Source organism: Syngnathoides biaculeatus, chromosome 6 (genome assembly GCF_019802595.1).
Source record: "Syngnathoides biaculeatus isolate LvHL_M chromosome 6, ASM1980259v1, whole genome shotgun sequence".
NCBI lineage: Eukaryota > Metazoa > Chordata > Actinopteri > Syngnathiformes > Syngnathidae > Syngnathoides > Syngnathoides biaculeatus.
The window spans coordinates 32,936,222-32,955,199 of record NC_084645.1 but is presented as its reverse complement, the minus strand read 5'-3'; the positions used below and the strand labels follow the sequence as shown (position 1 = coordinate 32,955,199).

The 18,978-nt window shown below is 40.9% G+C and overlaps 1 protein-coding gene across 1 annotated transcript; it reads right to left on the bottom strand.

The window, feature by feature from the left end:
* Positions 1 to 83: 83 nt before the first annotated feature.
* tbc1d2b (TBC1 domain family, member 2B) lies at positions 84 to 18,967 on the bottom strand. Its single transcript, XM_061822756.1, has 13 exons — positions 18,560 to 18,967; positions 14,386 to 14,530; positions 11,668 to 11,839; positions 9,252 to 9,406; positions 8,914 to 9,143; positions 7,096 to 7,521; positions 6,700 to 6,810; positions 6,382 to 6,578; positions 4,524 to 5,018; positions 2,702 to 2,819; positions 2,440 to 2,625; positions 2,170 to 2,291; positions 84 to 2,091 (listed from the first exon to the last, which is right to left on the bottom strand). The coding sequence occupies exons 1-13, from the start codon at positions 18,905 to 18,907 to the stop codon at positions 1,896 to 1,898; spliced, it is 2,901 nt and encodes a 966-aa protein (XP_061678740.1). The 5' UTR covers positions 18,908 to 18,967; the 3' UTR covers positions 84 to 1,895.
* Between the last annotated feature and the right edge of the window lie 11 nt (positions 18,968 to 18,978).

The window sequence follows — 18,978 nt, the reverse complement described above, 5'->3', positions numbered from 1 at the left end:
GGACCTCCTCTTATGAAAAAGGAGGCACGCCAGCAATAACCACAAAAGGGGCACTTTTTTTTCTTTACGCTTCAAAACATATTTTAATTTATTTTTTTCAATTGATGAATTTGTCGTTCAGAACGGAATGACAAACTATGACGTACCTTTCACACAGACAGCAACGACAGGAAAAGGTTACACTCAAGTGAAGGAACAAATAAAAATGGCAACACGACTAAACAATGAAGTCATTTTGAGTGTAGCTTATTGTAGTTGAAGAATAAAGTGGCCGGTGTGTGAAAACAAAAACAACATGCAGATGGGCCAAATTGGGGATTACATTTTTTGAGTAAATCTCACAATGTGACATCTTCCTTGCCAATGGTGAAGGGAGACCTGCTCTCATGCATTAAAAAAAAAATCCAAACCAAAACAAAGATGTCACAAAAAGGTGGCTGATTGGACTACTGTACCGCACAGAAATAAGAAAAACATGCCCCCCCCCCAAAAAAAAAAAAAAAAAAAAATATATATATACATATACACACAAACAAAAGCAGTCAATTGGGGGGAAAATGTGTTGGTACATCCTAAAAAGGGACCAAAACCACATTTGTTTCTTCCAAAGATAATTGCCGGGGGTGTGAAATGTGACTTTAACGTGATCCCGAGAGTGGGATGGAACCATTGCAAAAGAAAGAAAGTGCCACTCAAAGACTTCCATAACAGAACAACAATTTTCATATGAAGCTGGAGGACAGTTAACAACTTCATTCAAAATTCAACAAGATTGAATACAGTATGCACTGCAGTGCCACCTTGAGGACATGCACTCAAACTACATAAGCAGCAGCAGCAGCTCAAACAACCCCAGCAGCTCCTCCTGCTGTCCAGCTAGAAATGGAGATAAGACAAACCGTTTGTCGTGAAATTAAGACATTTTATGTCACATGAACAAATTCGTCAAACTGATGAATACAAACAAACACCAGGAAACCATTGACACGCATCAGGTGCTCTAGACTGACCCCAAAATAGCAACAAAAAAAAAAGCACTTTTTGTAGGTATTATTTTGAGGGGTCCAAAATGTTCCACACATCCAATCACATAAAATCGCCACAAAACAGGAAAAAGTGCAATTTTCAGAGGTGTCAATCTAATCTAAAACAATAACAAAGTTTAGATTTGACTAAATAATGTATGCAGCAGAATCCAATGAAAGGCCCAAGCAATTTCAAAACAGTTGTTTGCTTTCAAATAAGCAATTGAATGGTGTTTAAATGTAAATAAAAAGGCATAAAAACACTTGCAGCATACAGGTCCATCCATAAAAATGTGAATATCATCAAGGTTCATTTATTTCAGTAGTTGAATTGAAAATGTGAAACTCATTGATGGCCCCCAAAATGAATAAAATATACATCTAAAACAAAATTATTTGCAGATTAAGATGGATAATTTTGATATTAAAATGATTTTAGGTACATATTTTTTTATTTCTAGTTTCTTGAAATGATGATTTGCGAGCTTTTTAACAGATGAAAGGATTACAAATAAACATTTCACCATACAGTTAATCTGTATAAACGGCAGTTTCACTTTTTTAATCGGACTACTAAAATAAAAACTTTCCACAATATTTTTATTAACTGAAATTCACCTGTACATATAAAATGTCACAGTCACAATTGAAAAAAAAAAAAAAAAAAAATACTGATTTGGACAGCATGCTTCAGAGGAGTTGTATTGTAAAAACACACAAGCGAGAAACACACAAGAAAAAGGCAGGAATACTGATAGGCTGTGATATTTTGGTCCACAAGTTGATTGGTCCAACTACGATACAAAGCAAACTGAGTACGAAGGAAGACAAGAACATTCTTGTTGCGTCCAAAGTCTGACCAGCGGGATTTCAGTTCTCCTCGTCGTCATCACTGACGAAGCTGCGGCGGTCCTGGGACGTCTCCCTCTCCCGCAGGAAGGTCTGCCTGATGGCCTCCAGCTCAGTCAGCTCCAAGCGGACCTTCTCCAGGTGGAAGGCCCGCCGGTTCTGGATTTGCCTCATCGGGAACGGGTTCATGTCCACAAAAGCTATGTTCATTAGTTTCCTGGAAGGAAAGCCAAAAGGAAATACAAGAATGACACGTTGCAAGTGCGGACGCAGCAAAGTACAACTTTCCCCTTACCGAGAGTCGAGGATTGTGCGCGTGAAATATCGGAGATATTTGAAGATGGTGGTGGAATCCTGCAACTTTAAGAACTCCTCTTCTTTGTATTTGAAGAGGGCGAGAGCGTAGCGAAACATGATCTGAAGAGAGAAATTGGCAAATCAAACAAGACAGCTGGGAGTAATCATTCTGATGCCTAAAAATATATTTTGAAACAGAAATGCATAAATGATACAGTATTCCAATTCTCTACAAATGGCCTGTCCATAATTTGGTGGCCTCTCTGACCTTGGGCCCTTCGTAAAGGAAGGCGTCCCAGATCTTGAAGAGGATGTCGCTGACCACGCTGTCCACAAACACCACCAGGAACCAGTTGAAGGTGATGAGGGAGAAGTCGACCTTGTGCTGCTCAAAGTGGGCGTGGAGCCGCGGCAGCTTCTCGCTCATCAAGTCCTTGAACACGCGTTGGTCCACCTGCACCAACACCAGCGTCAACACTGCTCTCGACGATGTACGATAACATCGCAGCCGAGCTATCCCGTTTGGTTACCTGCGAGCCGAGCAGAGTCTTGCTGTAATAATCTCTTGGCATGAACACCTCCACAATGGCTATGAGGCTCCAAAAGGCATCTTCTTGGTCCAGATACAGCAACGCAATAGCTGCCAGCCTGAGAAAAACACAACACATTACGTGTATACAAGTTACATTTACGTGACGAGACATTTATGTAGCATTTGGAAACATACACACTGTAAATATTGTGTGACATGTCATATTCAGACTGCCCCTTTGGCTCTTTAGGGAGCAATAAAGACGACGACTAGTGCCAATAGGCTGTATTCCATAGGGTGCTGGTGTCAAACTCGAGGCCCGGGGGTCAGATCTGGCCCGCCGCATGATTTTATGTGGCCCGCGGAGGCAAATCATGCGTATCAACTTCCATGATTTTTTTGTTCAAATCTGTCCCAAAATTTCCAATTGTCACATCATGAATGATAACATTGAGCAATTACAAGCATTTTTGTGTTACCAAACAACAATAGTTGGGAAAAAACCCATTACCCTTGATTTCCGATTCCAAAAGTAGTTCATAAATTTCATGTGTAAATATGATGTGGCGGTTAAAGATTTTTATCGTTTCACAGCCATAACGGGCCATTGAAGGAATGTGGCCCGTGACAAAAATGAGTTTGAGTGCATCTTCCTCTCTAACACCCACTATCCTCATGTCCTCCCTCACCACATCCATCAATCTTTTCTTTGGTGTTCCTCTCGCAAAAACTATGTTTAAAAGAGAATTTATCATCAGATGAAATGGTTAATATTTACAAGTTAATATTTCCATGACATATTGAACATTAATGACAATGGTTTTCTGAAATCAGTTATAAAACCTACATCAGTTTAACTATAGTGCGACCGGGATTTGAATTTGAAATTTAAAGTCATCACATATTCGATAGTTTCTACAATTCGCTGTCTAAAATTCACCGTCTGTGCCACCAGGCAGGGTTACTTCAGGTCAGAAACAAACAGTCAGCCAATCCAGTTACACTTTCTTAGTATGTGACATCACGTGACTAAAAAAGCGTAACTGCGATTGGCTGGCTGTTCAGTTCTGACCTGAAGTAACCCTGCCTGGGTGGCACAGACGGCGAGTTTTCAATTGCGAATTGTAGCAACTATTGAAAATGTGATCACTTTACGTTTCAAATTCAAATTCTGTTTTCTGTGGCATTTCAAATTCTAATCCTGGTGGCACTAATTTACTTCATAAAATATGTCACTGGAACTGTGATGAATAAATAATTATACTTCTCAACAAGAAATCTTTTCACAATAATTCTGTTTCCTGAGGAAAGCGTTTCCCAACCATTACTGAGGCGAGGTGCATACTTTTTTTTTTTTTTTTTTTTTTTTTTTAGAAATCTAACAGGACACCAACAAAAAGGATATAGTGGCAGATTGCATAAAAATCATCCTCTCACCCGTTTAAACACAAAACTAATATCGTGTTGAATGAATGGCAACAGGGGCATACACAGGTTCGGCATGTTATTGTTCTGCCTGTCATTATGTATCATTGGCATAAATATGCCACAGATCGATGACACAAGCTACATTATTCAGAGTAAATACATTATTTTAGGACTAATTAAGTGAAAATACATCATTTTCACAGGTCATGGTTGGGAATCAGTAGCTTTATCTACATGCAGTTACTCAGAAATTCATATTTTAAATGACGTCAATTTTTATTGAACAACCTGGATATTCTGTATTTGTCCGTAATGTCTGGAATTCAATATCAGACAAATAGTCAGAAAAGTAGAGCAAAATATCTGAGAAGTGACAAAAGAGTTTCGAGTACCTGTTTAGTCCCTGACAGTATCCGATGTCGGGATTCCTCCAGGAGAAAGCCACCAGAACATTCCTGAGATTCTGGATGCCGGTGGCACTGGGAGAGGAGTAGTGCTTGTTGTTGGGCAAAGTCCGCAGCAAATCCAGCTCAATCTGCTTCGAAGCAGGGTTGGGCTTGTCACGTGCCACGTTTAATAAAGTCTCATAGTAGTCGGCCACCAGGTGATCCCGGAACTTCTTGACATGGACCGAGACGCACCAGCGCCACAACTGGGAGCGATGTTCGTGGGGAATACCGCAGCGAATCAGCGCCTTGAGCTCGGGGGAACGCACCAAGTTCCGGTTCATGGTGCCGGCCAGATAGTTCTCCCACTTGACGCCGACGGACACCTCCTGCTCCGTCATGGAGAGGGACTTGAGCTCCAGGGCTCTGACTTTGGCGACCAGGCGCTCCTCTTCTTCCTCCTCCTCAGGCAACGTCTTGAAGCCGTACACGTCGTACTCGCTGTCAATGACATTGGAGAGGCGAGGTGGTATTATCAAAAGGGTGGGGATTGGCCACGTAGCAGGCTTAGACTCACTGGACTACAGAATACTTTGGAAGATACTCAGGATGCAATACACAAGTACTCGTATATATAGTAAAGCAACGTCATTTAAATACACACATTGCCCCATCCTTTGATACGACGTTGACAACAAAGACTGACAGTAACGTCCTGTGAATGCTGCGCCTACCCCGCGGAGGCTGAGGACCCGACCCATTCAATCAAGGGCAGGATCCGAGAGCCACCCAGTGGACGGGATGCGTCCCACGCCGAGGCACCAAAGGCGGAGCGCCAGGCACTAATGACTAACAGCCCGCCCCGCCCTACCTTCCCAATCCAACGCCTCCCACAGAGATGAGATGGTGAATTTGGGTTTTTTCTGATCTGCAAGCTATAATTAAATTGATGAAAAATGCAAATAAAATCATGAAATATTTTGCCAAGTGTAGTGAATCCATATGATTCTAAAGCTTTCCATAATACTTAAATTGTCTGCACGGTAGAGCAACTAGTTAGAGCACAGGTGTCAAACTCAAGGCCTGGGGGCCAGATCAAGCCCGTCACATGCGTTTATGTGGCCCGTGAAACCAAATCTACAGTGTCAATTTCCATGATTCTTGTAAAAATCGGGACCAAAATATAAAATTGTCATGTATCATAAATGGTAAAGTTCAGATATTAGAAGCATTTTTGAGTTCCCAAACATGAATAGTTGAAAAAAAAAAAAAAAAAACATTACCCTTGATTTCTAATTCCTAAACAAGTTCATAAATTGATGATGTAAATATGATGAGACAATTCAATATTTTTGTTTCACAGATATAACATCCCTCTGAGGGAATCCAGAACTACAATGTTTCTTGCGAGAAAAATGAGTTTGACACCTCTGAGTTAGAGCGTTGGCCTCACATTTCTGAGGATCGGGGTTCAAATCCCAGCCCCGCCTGTGTGGAGTTTGCATGTTCTCCCCGTGCCTGCGTGGGTTTTCTCCAGGCACTCCGGTTTCCTCTCACATCCCCAAAACATGCAACATTATTAGACACACTAAGTTGACCCTAGGTGTGATTGTGAGTACAACTGTTCTCTGTCTCCATGTGCCCTGCGATTGCCTGGCAACCAGTTCAGGGTGTACCCTGCCTCCTGCCTGAAGATAGCTGGGATAGGCCCCAGCACTCCACGACCCTTGTGAGGATAAGCGCCTCAGAAAATCAATGGGTGGATAATGTTTAAATGTATTGCGATGCACCTGTATATAACAAATACTCTGTCCTAACTATTTCCATCTGTGTGGGAGTCTTTAAAAGCTTGCGTGGTTGATACCTGACAGTATTTGGTCTCAAGACAGTCTGCCCTTCCTGTTCGGGGCTCTCCAGCTGGAGAGCATCCTCCAACAATCTGGAGATGACTTCCCGGGCAGGACTCTGCTCTGAAGACGAGCACACTGGGTTATTCATCTCTTGTAGGAGCACCAGATATTTACTCTCCACCTGACACAGTCTGGCCTCTAACGCTGTGTACTGCCCATTTAAAAAAAAAAAAAAAAAAAAAAAAAAAAAAGATTAAGTCATACTGGATTTCCCCAAAGAATGATTCAGACTTCCTGTTTCTTTCCATTCTAACACACCCAAAGTACTGTACCTTTGCTTCCAATACTTTCTCACGACTTTCAGCGTTTCGGCGTAAAACTGTCAGCTCCAGGATCTCTTTGTTCAGGAATTTGTTTTGAGTTTTATAGCCTTGAAGACTGTCCTGAAAGTCAAACACATAATATACTCAGAAATATATCAATAAAGTAATAATAACGTATGCAAAAGAGAAGAGAAACTAGAATTAAATATGTAGCATGGATTTAAGTATATAGTAATATGGACTATATATATATATAAAATATTTATAGGACATCCCACGTGTTTGGATGAGTGTTTCCCAACATTTATTGCGACAAGGCACCCACTTTAGCTTAGAAGAATGTTGCTTTCAATGGTGCAAAAAACCTTTCGGCTCAGCTAAGCTATAGAATGTAGTCTGCGGTACCTTGAGGACGTCCAGTTCCTGCTGCTCTTTCCCGGGAGGCGGTGAGCCATCATTTGGAGTCCCGCTCTGCTCGGAGCTCTGCTGCGACAGCTTCATGATGGCTTCATCTTTGGCCTGGATGGTCTCCATCAGCATGCCCAGCTGGTCATTTATCTCCCCAACCTTGATTTTCAGACCCCTTAATTCTTGCTGCAGGCTTTCCTTCTCCAAGGCCAGACGCTCCATGTGGCCAGACAGGGACTGGATCTGTCCATCTTTTTCCTGAACCTGGGCCTCTAAACGTGCAACCTCCTCCGGACTGGCCGCCGGATGGTGAGTCTGATCAGACTCTGTAGATGACTGATCTGGACCTGGAACTGGGCGGTGGGCTGGCTGGCGATCGCACTGGGATGTTCTCAAGGTCTGATGCAAAAGTCTCACAAGCTCCTGATTGAGTGAATACATTTTTCATTTAATTAACAACATTCAAGAAAATATGTTGAACAAATCATGTTGTGGCTCATCATTTTATTGTATTTTATATTTTAATGTTTCTGGTGTTTCCTTAGAAGGAATCCTCAGCACTAGTCGTGGTCCTGCCTCTTGGCTCGTTACTCCCCATAAGTGCATGTACTTGACTCACTGCTGTACCGGGGACTCCAGTTTGGTAGCCTGGGGCTGTCTTAAGGCCCCAGTATGGTGTATTTTGATATTTTAAAAATAAGTATTTGAACACCCTGCTATATTGCAAGTTCTCCCGCTTAGAAACCTACATATGTACATGCTCCTACGATCAAATTTCAGACCCCTCCATGATTTCTAAGTGGGAGAACTTGCAATATAGCAGGGTGCTCAAATACTTATTTTCTTCACAGTAAGTTTTTGAGAGGCATTTTTTCTGGATGAACACCTTGACTGATATGAGCAAAGCCAGGGATGTCCAATGAAACGGTGAACAATATTTCCAGATTGTGCCCTACCTTAAATCCAAATCAGTCAGAAAAAACACCAGGCTACTTCCTCTTCAGTAGCGTAGCTTTACTGTACGCATCAAATATGGGCAGGCTTGCCCCTTGGAGTCATTGTCCCTGCGCCCAAGCCAGTGGTTGGCTGGTTTAGTGTAGTTTAGTGTGAAAGCACCTTCACTGTCATCGACATATGACAGTTATGATGCATACACTGCTACACCACAGATAAAAGCTGCACAGGCTAAAATAAGGTTAGCTTAGATTCCCAAAATGAAGTCACTGATGGTGGAGTGGTACATTTGTCTAAATTATGTGAATGGAAGTCTAGGTTCAGTTTCCATTAAGTGAACATGTGAAAAAAAGAGTGAATACCATATTTTACGCACTATAAGGTGCACTTAAAAGCCTTATAATCTGGTGCGCCTTATATATGGATCAATATTGAGCCTTTGGTGCAGCTCCATCTAATGGATGCATAACGTAACCCCAGCCTCTAGTGCAGCGTCTATTCTATGTACCTTATAATGCGGTGCACCTTATATATGAATTTTTTTTTTTAAATAGTCCATTCATTGGAGGTGCGCCTTATAATATGGTGCGCCTTATAGTGCAGAAAATACGGTAGTTGTCTTGTATATGTGCTATATGACTAGCTGGTGACTATTCCAGGGTGCAGTCTGCCGTTTGCCCAAAGTCAACTTAGATAGGCTTCGGCTCCACACAACCCTGAAAAAGCTAAGCAGTGTAGAAAATGAATTGATAGATAAATACCCCCCCCCACCCAACCCAACCTCCCCAACCCGCCCAAAGTGTTTGTCCACCTATCGAGGAGCTGTGTTAGTGAATCAAGGTTAGGAAACCAACATTCTACCTTCTGACTGGCAAGCTCCTCCTTGAGTTTGGCTTGTTCCTGTTGCATGCGACACACGTCTTCCTGCTGGCTTTGGAGGCGAAGTTGCATTTCCAAAGATTTGCCGTTAAACTCCACCGGGGAGCTCTCGGCGCTGCGGCCAAACCTCCCGGAGCCAATCATGTCGCGGAGAAGAGGCCTCTTGGGCTTGGACGAGTTGCGAACAAAATCAAATCCTGATCCAAAGGAATCTGAAAAACAAGATGTCATTACTACTTTGTTAAAAAAATTCTTCAAAATGCGCAACATAAGCAAAGAGAAGTAACTTCGTAAGATACAGTATGAGGCGGTGGACGTACGTCTGTGAGCGTCTGGAGGATGTTTATGTTCGTGGAAGTCTTTCGGTGGAGCCTCTACCAGCTCCCACTCTTCTGCGGTACTGTTGCTGCCAGTATAAAACACACTGCGTTTGCTCTCTGCTCCCTTACCTGGTCGCAGATAGGACATGGAATTCCTAATGGGACAGAAACTAGTCAGCAGAGAGCTTTGCTCAACTCACTCCCAACAAAGAAATCACTGTGAGCTCAGCTGATTAAATAAAGGTTTGAACATTCTGTGACGCTGACAAGTTGCATATTGAAGGACGCTTTTTGTTGCGCTTTACACGATCAGGATTTTTGGGTCCAATCACCAATCAGCGAGTTTAAAAAAAATGATAGCCGATCACCGATCTGCTCACAACATAGTGCAGTGTGTCTATTTAAATCAAGCAAATAGCAGAACAAACCAATATTTTGTTAATTGCACATCCTTCCACACCGCGTGGACACACACACACACACACACACACACACACACACAGATGACTCCTTCCACAATTTAACGGCAATTCTAATTTGGCGGAAGACAGGCAGTAATAGGCTGACTCTTTCAGTGTATTGGCTCAGTTATTATAAAAAAAAACAAAAACTGATCCTGTGCTGTTTTTTTACATCAAAATACCGCGGTTAGGGACTGGTATTGCTACTTTGTGCAACAAGAACTGCGACGCCACAAATTTGGACTCCACCTGTCACATTGCTGCCATTTTAGTGCTGAATCATTTTACCTCCCACAGAAGTGGAACTAAACACGTCTATGCCCGACAGCAGCAAATGTGTGTAACAATTTCCTCTACCGCAATCCACCTTAGAAAAAAGTAAAGGGACATTGCTTTTCCTCATCACACCAAACATTATCATGTTTAGCAAGGATTTACCAGATTAAGCATATCTACAGTATCTGAAGCGGATTTATAATAATTTTTCTTTTTCTTTGGGCTTGTCCCGTTAGGGGTCGCCACAGCGTGTCATCTCAGATGACACGCATATTTGTTTGGCACTGTTTTATGCTGGATGCACTTCCTGACGCAACCCCTCTATAATACAACTAATAAAATAATACAGTGAAAGCTTGTTCATTGCAGGGGATATATTCTAGACACAACAGCAATGGAGACTTTCCCAAAAAAAATCTATAATTTTACTTCTACCACACACTTTAAACACATTGTAAAACGTATTTAAACACTGAAAAATTGGAACCATAAAATGTATGAAGTCGCTGATGGCATATGGTTCATTTGCCTGATTTCAGTGCAGGCAGCATGGGTTCAATTTTCCACTCAGTGAAACTTTGGATATGAGTGTGAAGGGTTGTCCTTCTTTATGTGACCTATGATTGACCAGTAACTAGAGCAGGGGTTGGGAACCTATGTCTCGTGAGCCATACCTGGCTCTGTTGAGGCTTCCATCTGGCTCGCAGAGCCCTCATAACGACATACTGTACATGTGATTTCTGTCATGCTTGGAACGCAAATGACGCATCGACAGTTTGTCCGAGAGGGCTTGCCGTAGTTTGCCGTGGAAGTCGACGCGCGTAGATGCAAAAAGGTTGAATGCCAATCTGTTGGGGCAACCAATTATGGAAACGCTTTTTATTTGACAAAGGTCGCTCAAAGAAAAAAATATGAGGAGTACTGAAGGTTTTAACAAGAATGGAAAGCGCTTGTGAAGAGAAACGTTTCTGCTGAGTGTATAAATTCACAGATGTGGTGTATGCCAGAGCATTCGTACTCGATGTTGCCAATAAACATTTTGCCAACTTCACATAAAGATAAGATAATCAAACGAATAAAAGACACACCCTTGTGAGCAAGAACTGTTCACTATCGTACCAGCATGTTGGCAAATTAAAATGAATCACATTCACGAATGGAAGTCTCAACACCTGCATGAAGCTTACTCTAACGGCAGGAGAACTGGGACGCACCAGAAGGCGCATTAGTTGTCAGAAGTGCTATTGTCATCATTGGTTAGCAACAGAGTAACAATGTTATTATAAAGAATTCAGAGACTTAATGTACTCTAAAAGTATTCTCCTTACATAAATGCGTAAATACACCTGTATTCAGTTTTTAAAATATTGTACGGCTCTTTTGAAATTACATTTTAAAATATTTGACATTCACGCCTCTCTCAGTCGAAAAGGTTCCCGACCCCTGAACTAGATTGGATTCATAATTGTTTGTCCAGGTTAGGGACCAGTTTAGACCGCTAATAGTGAACAGCCGTGGATAATTGACGGGCATTATAATTGCATTGGAAAAAAAATAAACAAAATCTGTGAAAAAGCGATACCTATAAATATTGATATTAACCTCAACTCCCTGCAATAACTGATGATTTCTTTCCACAGAACAAATTCCGCGCTGCAGTCGGTAAAATGGGGACCAACCTGAGCTCGGTACCAAAGTTCTTGAGCGAGAAATTAAGGGTATTAGTGGAAGTAGCAGTGCCTCTGGGTGATTGGATCCGAACTGTACCACCGGCTTCTGTCTCAGACTCCATGGCAAAGTCACTTCGGACCTTCTCCATGCTGTCGCTGAGCTTCTCAAAGAGGAAAGCATCTGGAACTCACAGTAATAATAAAATGCACTAAGACTAAATGAATAAGAGCACTCCTTTCGTCTTCAAACTACACTCACCAGAAACTGCAAAAAAAAAAAAAAAAAAAAATGGTGCCATGCAGTAAATAAAGAAAAAATAAATGGTACTTTTGATTGTTATTGACAGTTTTCAGTGAATCATTTTAAGGACACTTTAATATAATAAATAGCCATAATAATATTACAGTATAGCAAAACCGCTCTCAACTGTCCATTGTAACAAAATATTTTTTGTAAATACTGCATTTTTTACATTTTGAGAGACCATTAAATGGACCATGTGCACCAATTTTATTGTTCAATCCTTTTAAAAAGATTACATTGTGATGACCTTGGGTAGATTCCAAAGAAATGCGTTGTTATTTGTCTACTTTTTAGAGTGTAAAACACACAAACACACACATTAACACACACAAAATGTTGCTATTCTAATCAAACTAGTAACAGTATCAATAAACACAACGGACACACCAACTGCATATGTAAAAAGTTCAAATGCATCAGAAATATATGCTGCTAATTTGTCCAATCTAGTCAAATTATTGTATGCAACTTGTGTGATACAAGCAGTCACCACTTCATTAATAAACCCAAATGAAAAAAACGTCTAAAAGGCCAAATAATTTGCGTGCTTTGATTAATTGTGTCATAAATATGAAGTATTTAGAGTTGCATAAAAAGCTTAGTTAGTCATGCCAATCTTCCAACAACCTTACATGTTTCACATTTTAAAGCAGGAGGGGGCAGGGTCATTGAGGGTCTGACTGACCTCGTGGGTCTTATCTGCTACCCCCGCATATCATCACAGTACACTGGAGGAAAAGGAAAAAAAGACATCAAGGTTGAAAGGTTTTAAGCTTGAAAACATTAAAGCCTTTAAAACACAAACCCAAGGCCCGTGGGCAAGATCAAGCACTTCAAGTCATTTTATGGAAGTGATGGGGAAAGGATTCGGGTTCCCAGCCAAAACTTTAGAGGAAAAGGAGAAGAAATGTAATTGCTACACTGTATACAAACACAGCGCAGCTAAGCTTCCGGCTCGTGAACGTCATGGCAAGTGCCATGATTTTGAAATGGCATCACAGCAAGGTGGATATCAGTGCAGCGTGAGGAAAACCTGATAATGTACAAAAGCAACATCGTAACTTAAATCGCATTTTCCAGGCCATTCAGATAATGAAAAAACAATAACAAATGGCAATCTTTTTTGATTAGCATAATAAGAGATTGTTCAAAATGCTCTGTAGCAGTTGTTTGCATCCTGCATTTCTGGGAAGTATGACAACCTATTAATGTTGCACTCCCCTGAGATTAAATATTTAGACTGTTGATATTTTATCTTAAATGTCATTAAATCTTTTTTTTTGTTGTTGCCAAAAACATGGTTACTCACTGTACACAATGTGAACAAAATTTTGATCTTATAACCGGGGTATCTAACAAACAGTGATTAATGGCGTACCGTGACACCGTTAGCAATTACGTATACATTTTAGTGGTTTCACCGTTAACACGGGCCCCCTGATGGCAACCATAGCAATGTTGACCACAAGGATCTGCTGCTTATGACTGTACAACATCAAAATAATAATGACTCAGTGATAATGCAGGGCAGTACGAAGCTATTGTATGTTGTCATTGAATTACACATAAATACAAAGAAAGTGGAAGGAACAAATAATATAAACTCAGAAATGAAGTTCTGTGTAAAACTGTAAAATGACAAGTAAAAAGTATTGAATAAATGAAGATGAGGTGCAAAAAGGCATGGAAAGATAGGACAGAAGATAACATCTATAATCTATCAATAATGAAAATCAATGGAAATGAATATCAGCTGGTTCGGTCCTTTTGATGGCCTACAGTCAAGACACATCTCATGATGGGTAAGAGCAGAGAGCTGTTTCAGGACCATAACAAACTAATTGTCGCAAAACATAACGATGGCATTGATTACAGGTGCTTTTCTACATTTCTGTACGTTCCAGTGAGCACGGTTGGTGTCAAAATTCATAAATGGAAAGCCAGCCATAGCACTATAAATTTTACCTGATCAGGTGCTCCTCGCAAGATTTCTGACAGAAGAGTGCAAAGAATAATCAGAAGAGTTGTCCAAGAGCCAAGGACCACCTTTTCAGTGAATGGTTCTGGTAAACTTTACGGTCCTTACACTAATTATTTCAGCCGCTGTATTAATTTTTCTTTTAAATCATGTTTGTAGCTTATTTTTAGGGACACTTTGAAGTAGTCAAGGAATCCCTTTTTTTTTTTTTAAATTTACTTTTGTAATTAGTTCCATTACAATGTTGTTTTTACCCACACAGCTTTTGAATTCACAGTATTATGTCCTTTTATGCAGTTTCTGCATGGCTCTGACAGTCTGGCAACAAAGAATTGCTAAATGAATAAATAATGACATTGAAATATCAACCCATCAGACTGTTATGTTTGCTTTCGGTTCTGTACAGATGCCATGCACGTGTGTAACTCTGTGTGTATCGCCATACCGTTGTCTTTGGCAACAAGTCCACTGATAGGGTTGGCTAATGTGGGAGAGCTCCAGCTGTTCCTCTGTCCCCGTGTATTACTGAACTCCCAGCGCTTCTGTTGGAGCTGCTGCAGCCAGAAGTGCATCACCTGTTTGCTGGGGGCCTGAGATGTAACCACAGACCACACAAACACACCCACAAACACAAACACAAGATGGATGCTCAGATGCACTATTTCCATGACTGCATCATATTGAAAGTTGCTACTCACAGTTTAGTTACCTTAGTTAACTATAATACACTAAATGCCATCCAGTACTTTATATAGAAAAATAGACATATTGTTAAAAGAAATAGAAATCAAAAGTAAGCATTACTATATCTTTTTTATAACATTCTGGACATTGGAAAACAGTTAACATTGCACATGTTTCTTTTTGCTGACTCAATCCGAAGTTCCCCATACAAATGAGGACCTACAAGAAAATGTAATGTAATGGCTTCAAAGGAAACCAGACAAAATTGTTTACACTCACAAGAACAATTTAGGTTATTAATATGCAGGTTTATGGAATGCGGGAGATAGCCTGAGCACCCGGAGAAAACCCACGCAAGCACAGGAGACCATGCAAAATCCGCAAAGGAAGGTCAAGATTCAAACGCCAAACCACAAAATTGTGAAGCAGATGTTTTACACATAAACCAATAATTCTGTTTGAAATGAAAATATTGAACGACAGAAGTCGAACCATTATAAGTCCATCCATCCATCCATCCATTTTCTTAGCCGCTTATCCCCACGAGGGTCGCGAGGTGTGCTGTAGCCTATCCCAGCTGTCAACGTGCAGGAGGCAGGGTACACCCTGAACTGGTTGCCAGCAAATCGCAGGGCACGTTGAGACAAACAGCCCCACTCACAATCACACCTAGGGTCAATTTCGAGTGTCCAATTAATGTTGCATCTGTTTGGGATGTGGGAGGAAACTGGAGTGCCCGGAGGAAACCCACGCAGGCACGGGGAGAACACGCAAACTCCACACAGGCGGGTCCAGGATTGAACCCGGGACCTCAGAACTGTGAGGCCAACGCTTTACCACCTGATCCACCGTGCTGCCACTATAAGTGAAACTGTAAATACTAAAATGAATAGATGATTTTCAAAATTGAAGATTTTTAGGGCAATTAATCCATCTCATATATTCACTGTATAAACAACAAAATGATTAGAAAAAATCTAGTGGATCAGGCTATACAAAGGGTGCAAACATCTTAATCATAATACAACCCCAATTCCAATGAAGTTGGGACATTGTGTTAAATATAAACAGAATACAATGATTTGCAAATCATGTTCAACCAATATTTAATTGAATACACCACAAAGAAGAGATATTTAATCTTCCAACTGATAACCTGTGTTTTGAGAAAATTATCATTAACTTGTAATTTTATGGCTGCAACGAGTTCCCAAAAAGGTGGGACAGGAATGCTCAGCAAACACTTGTTTGGAACATCACACAGGAGAACAGCTCAAGTAGGAACAGGTGGGTGCTATGATTGGGTATAAAAGGATAGTCCCTGGCTTGCTCAGTCATTCACAAGCAAAGATGGGGCGAGGTTCACCTCTTTGCGAACAAGTGCGTGAGAAAATAGTTGAACAGTTTAGGGACAATGTTCCTGAACGTACAATTGCAAGGAATTTCGGGACTTCATCTACGGTCCATAATATCAATATCTGGAGAAATCACTGCATTTAAGCGGCAAGGCCGAAAACCAATATTGAATGCCCGTGACCGTCAATCCCTTCGGCGTCACTGCGTCAAAAACCAACATCATACTGTAAAGGATATCACCACATGGGCTCAGGAACACGTCAGTAAATACAGTTTGATGTTACATCTCTGCAGCTTAAAACGACTATGCAAAGCAAAAGCTATTCATCAACAACAACCACAAATGCTGCATTTGTCCCTCGGCTCGAGCTCATCGAAAAAACGGACTGATGCAAAGTGGAAAACTGCTCTGTGATCCAACAAGTCCACATTTCAAATTGTGTTCATGACTGTTATGGATGCAAAGTTCAAAAACTAGCATCTGTGATGTTTTGGGGCTGTAATAGTGCCAATGATATGGCTAACACACACATCTGTGAAGACACCATTACTACTGAAAGGTACATACAGGTTTTGGAGAAACATATGCTGCCATCCAAGCAATGTGTTTTTCATGGACAGCTCTGCTTATTCAGCAAGACAATCCCAAACCACATTCTGCATGTGTTACAAAAGCATGGCTTTGTAGTAAAAGAGTGTGGGTACTAGACAGGCCTGTCTGCAGTCCAGACCTGTCCCTGATTGAAAATGTGCGATGCATTATGAAGCATATGACAACGTAGACCCTGGACTGTTGAACAGCTGAAGCTGTACATCAACCAAGAATGGGAAACAATTCCATGTGCAAAGCTTCAATAATTTTGTGTCCTCAACTCCCAAATATTTATTGAATATTGTTAAAAAAAAAAAAAGGTGATGTAACACAGAGGTAAACATGAACCTGTCCCCCCTTTATTTGGAATGTGTTACAGTCAGAAAATTCAAAGATAAGGATTATTTGCAAAATACAATAAAGTTCATCAATTTGAATGTTAAATATTTTGTCTATCAATTAATTATCTGTTGAACATGATTTGCAAATCAATGCATTTTAGTTTTGTTTAATACAATGTCCTCACTTCATTGGAATTGGGATTGTATTTTCCACATAATTTCAAAGTTATGACACCAATTCCAAATCTTCTACTCCCTGCACACCCCGAAAACGTTACACTAAATACACAATATTTAACTATACGTATTTTAAAAAATAGCCAAATCCAAATTTTCAACACCCTGAAAACTACCGTTTGGGAAACATTGGTTAAGGCACATTTATTTTAAACTTGTCCTGAATACAAAAAAAAAGGTTTAATTAAAATAAAATAAAATAAAATAAACACAAATTACAGCTTTCCACTGATTCTAGTCCTAAATCCTACTTTTAATTACAGTTTGCGTTCATGGGAATGAGCACAGAACCTCCAGTCCCTGCCTGGAGACATGTAGTGTAACCATATTTGGTATTTATCATTCCCACCATCTGTTTGAAAGCGATGATGCAGTTAAGTTAAGAAAGAGGCAGTGGTGCAAGTAGACTGTCAACATATGACACGGGGAGGTGTGAAGCAAATCTAACCGTCACATACAATCTGTAATCCCCTGCAAAGCACAAGAGTAGTTTCAGATCAGTAATAGTATCTAATACTGCACTGAAACTTTTTTTCAGGCATTTGTACTTTACTCAAGTATCTATTCTTTTGATGAACTTCTCCATTTACTCAATACATTTGAAAACAATTTCTACTACTTGGTTAAAATTGGGTTATCATGTTTAAAAAAAAAAAAAAAAATCACAGTGATCTAAAGTGAGTAGAGGTTGATATCTTGACTGATTGAGATATTGGGGGGATTATAGGAAGGGACAGCATCAACATGAAAGATTGTGAACCAGGCAACCTAACTCCTCTCTCAGATCATCAGTACGGCATTAAAAATTTGTCATTCCTGGCAGAGGATAAAGAATATACGACTGGATAACATTATATTGCCTGTCTACGTGTTGCTTCCTTTTCTTAAAGGTTTACAACACTGCATAGTTCCGAGAATTGATCTGTCTGACAGATAAATTAGACTTGGCGGTTACATTAGCGGTAAACAAGAACTGGGGGTAGCAATAAACAGCTTGACACCAGCTCGGATTAGGAGCGAAACGTCTTCTCAGACAGAAAAGTCCAACTGCGATTGATTAAATGCTCCGGGATTTTTTTTTTAATTTATTTTATGCAGTGCTTAGATAGATTGCATCTGTACTTATTTTACTTTTCCTTAAAGGATTTAAATCAGGACTTCAACTTTTACCCATCTTTCCTTACCTAAGCATCCGTGCTAGTGACAGTACTTCTGTCATCTCCATCTGTGTGCGCGAGCGTTTTTACTGAAAGCATTTTCTCATAGATCCAATAAAACTTTGACAAAAATGCTGAGTGTGAATGAGTGTGTCAGCTGAGCAAAAGTAAAAATAAAGAGTGGGCTGGACGTGACTGCGGCACCTCAGCTGGGCGGGGAAGAAGTGATTGAAAAGTTGACAGTTAGTTTACCTTGAGCAGAAACTCCTTCCCGGCCGTATTGATCTCAAAATGTCCCTCTTCTGCCTCCACGTCGTAGCTGAAGCACGCGTCGCCAATCTCAATGTGGCCCAGAGGCAAAGCGTCCTGGGGACTCTTGAAGTAATAGAGATAACATTTCCTGGGATCGTAGACGAACCAGCGAGGCTTGTACCCCCTCAGGGGCCCCTTGCCAGACAGTTTGTCCAAGAAGCCACACAACCTGGACGTCGGCTCCTTCGGCACCTCCCCGTCGACTCCGTCGCCGGCCGCTCTGGTGGAGGCTTCAAGCCGAGGACCTGGGCCGGAATTCGGCTCGCTGCTATCCTCCTCTTCGTGCATCTTTCCTCAAACTTTCTTCTTCGTGCAGCTTAGCGGATACCCTCTCCAGTCCCACCCGCATGACTGTCCAC

Bases quoted from the DNA above. Each gene is read 5' to 3' on its own strand.
- tbc1d2b (XM_061822756.1), bottom strand. From the start codon at position 18,907: ATGCACGAAGAGGAGGATAGCAGCGAGCCGAATTCCGGCCCAGGTCCT. The intron at 6,811-7,095 runs GTACCGCAGACT...TTTGACTTTCAG, and splicing joins AGGAACTGGACGTCCTCAAG to GACAGTCTTCAAGGCTATAA. The intron at 2,092-2,169 runs GTAAGGGGAAAG...CTTTCCTTCCAG, and splicing joins CGCACAATCCTCGACTCTCG to GAAACTAATGAACATAGCTT.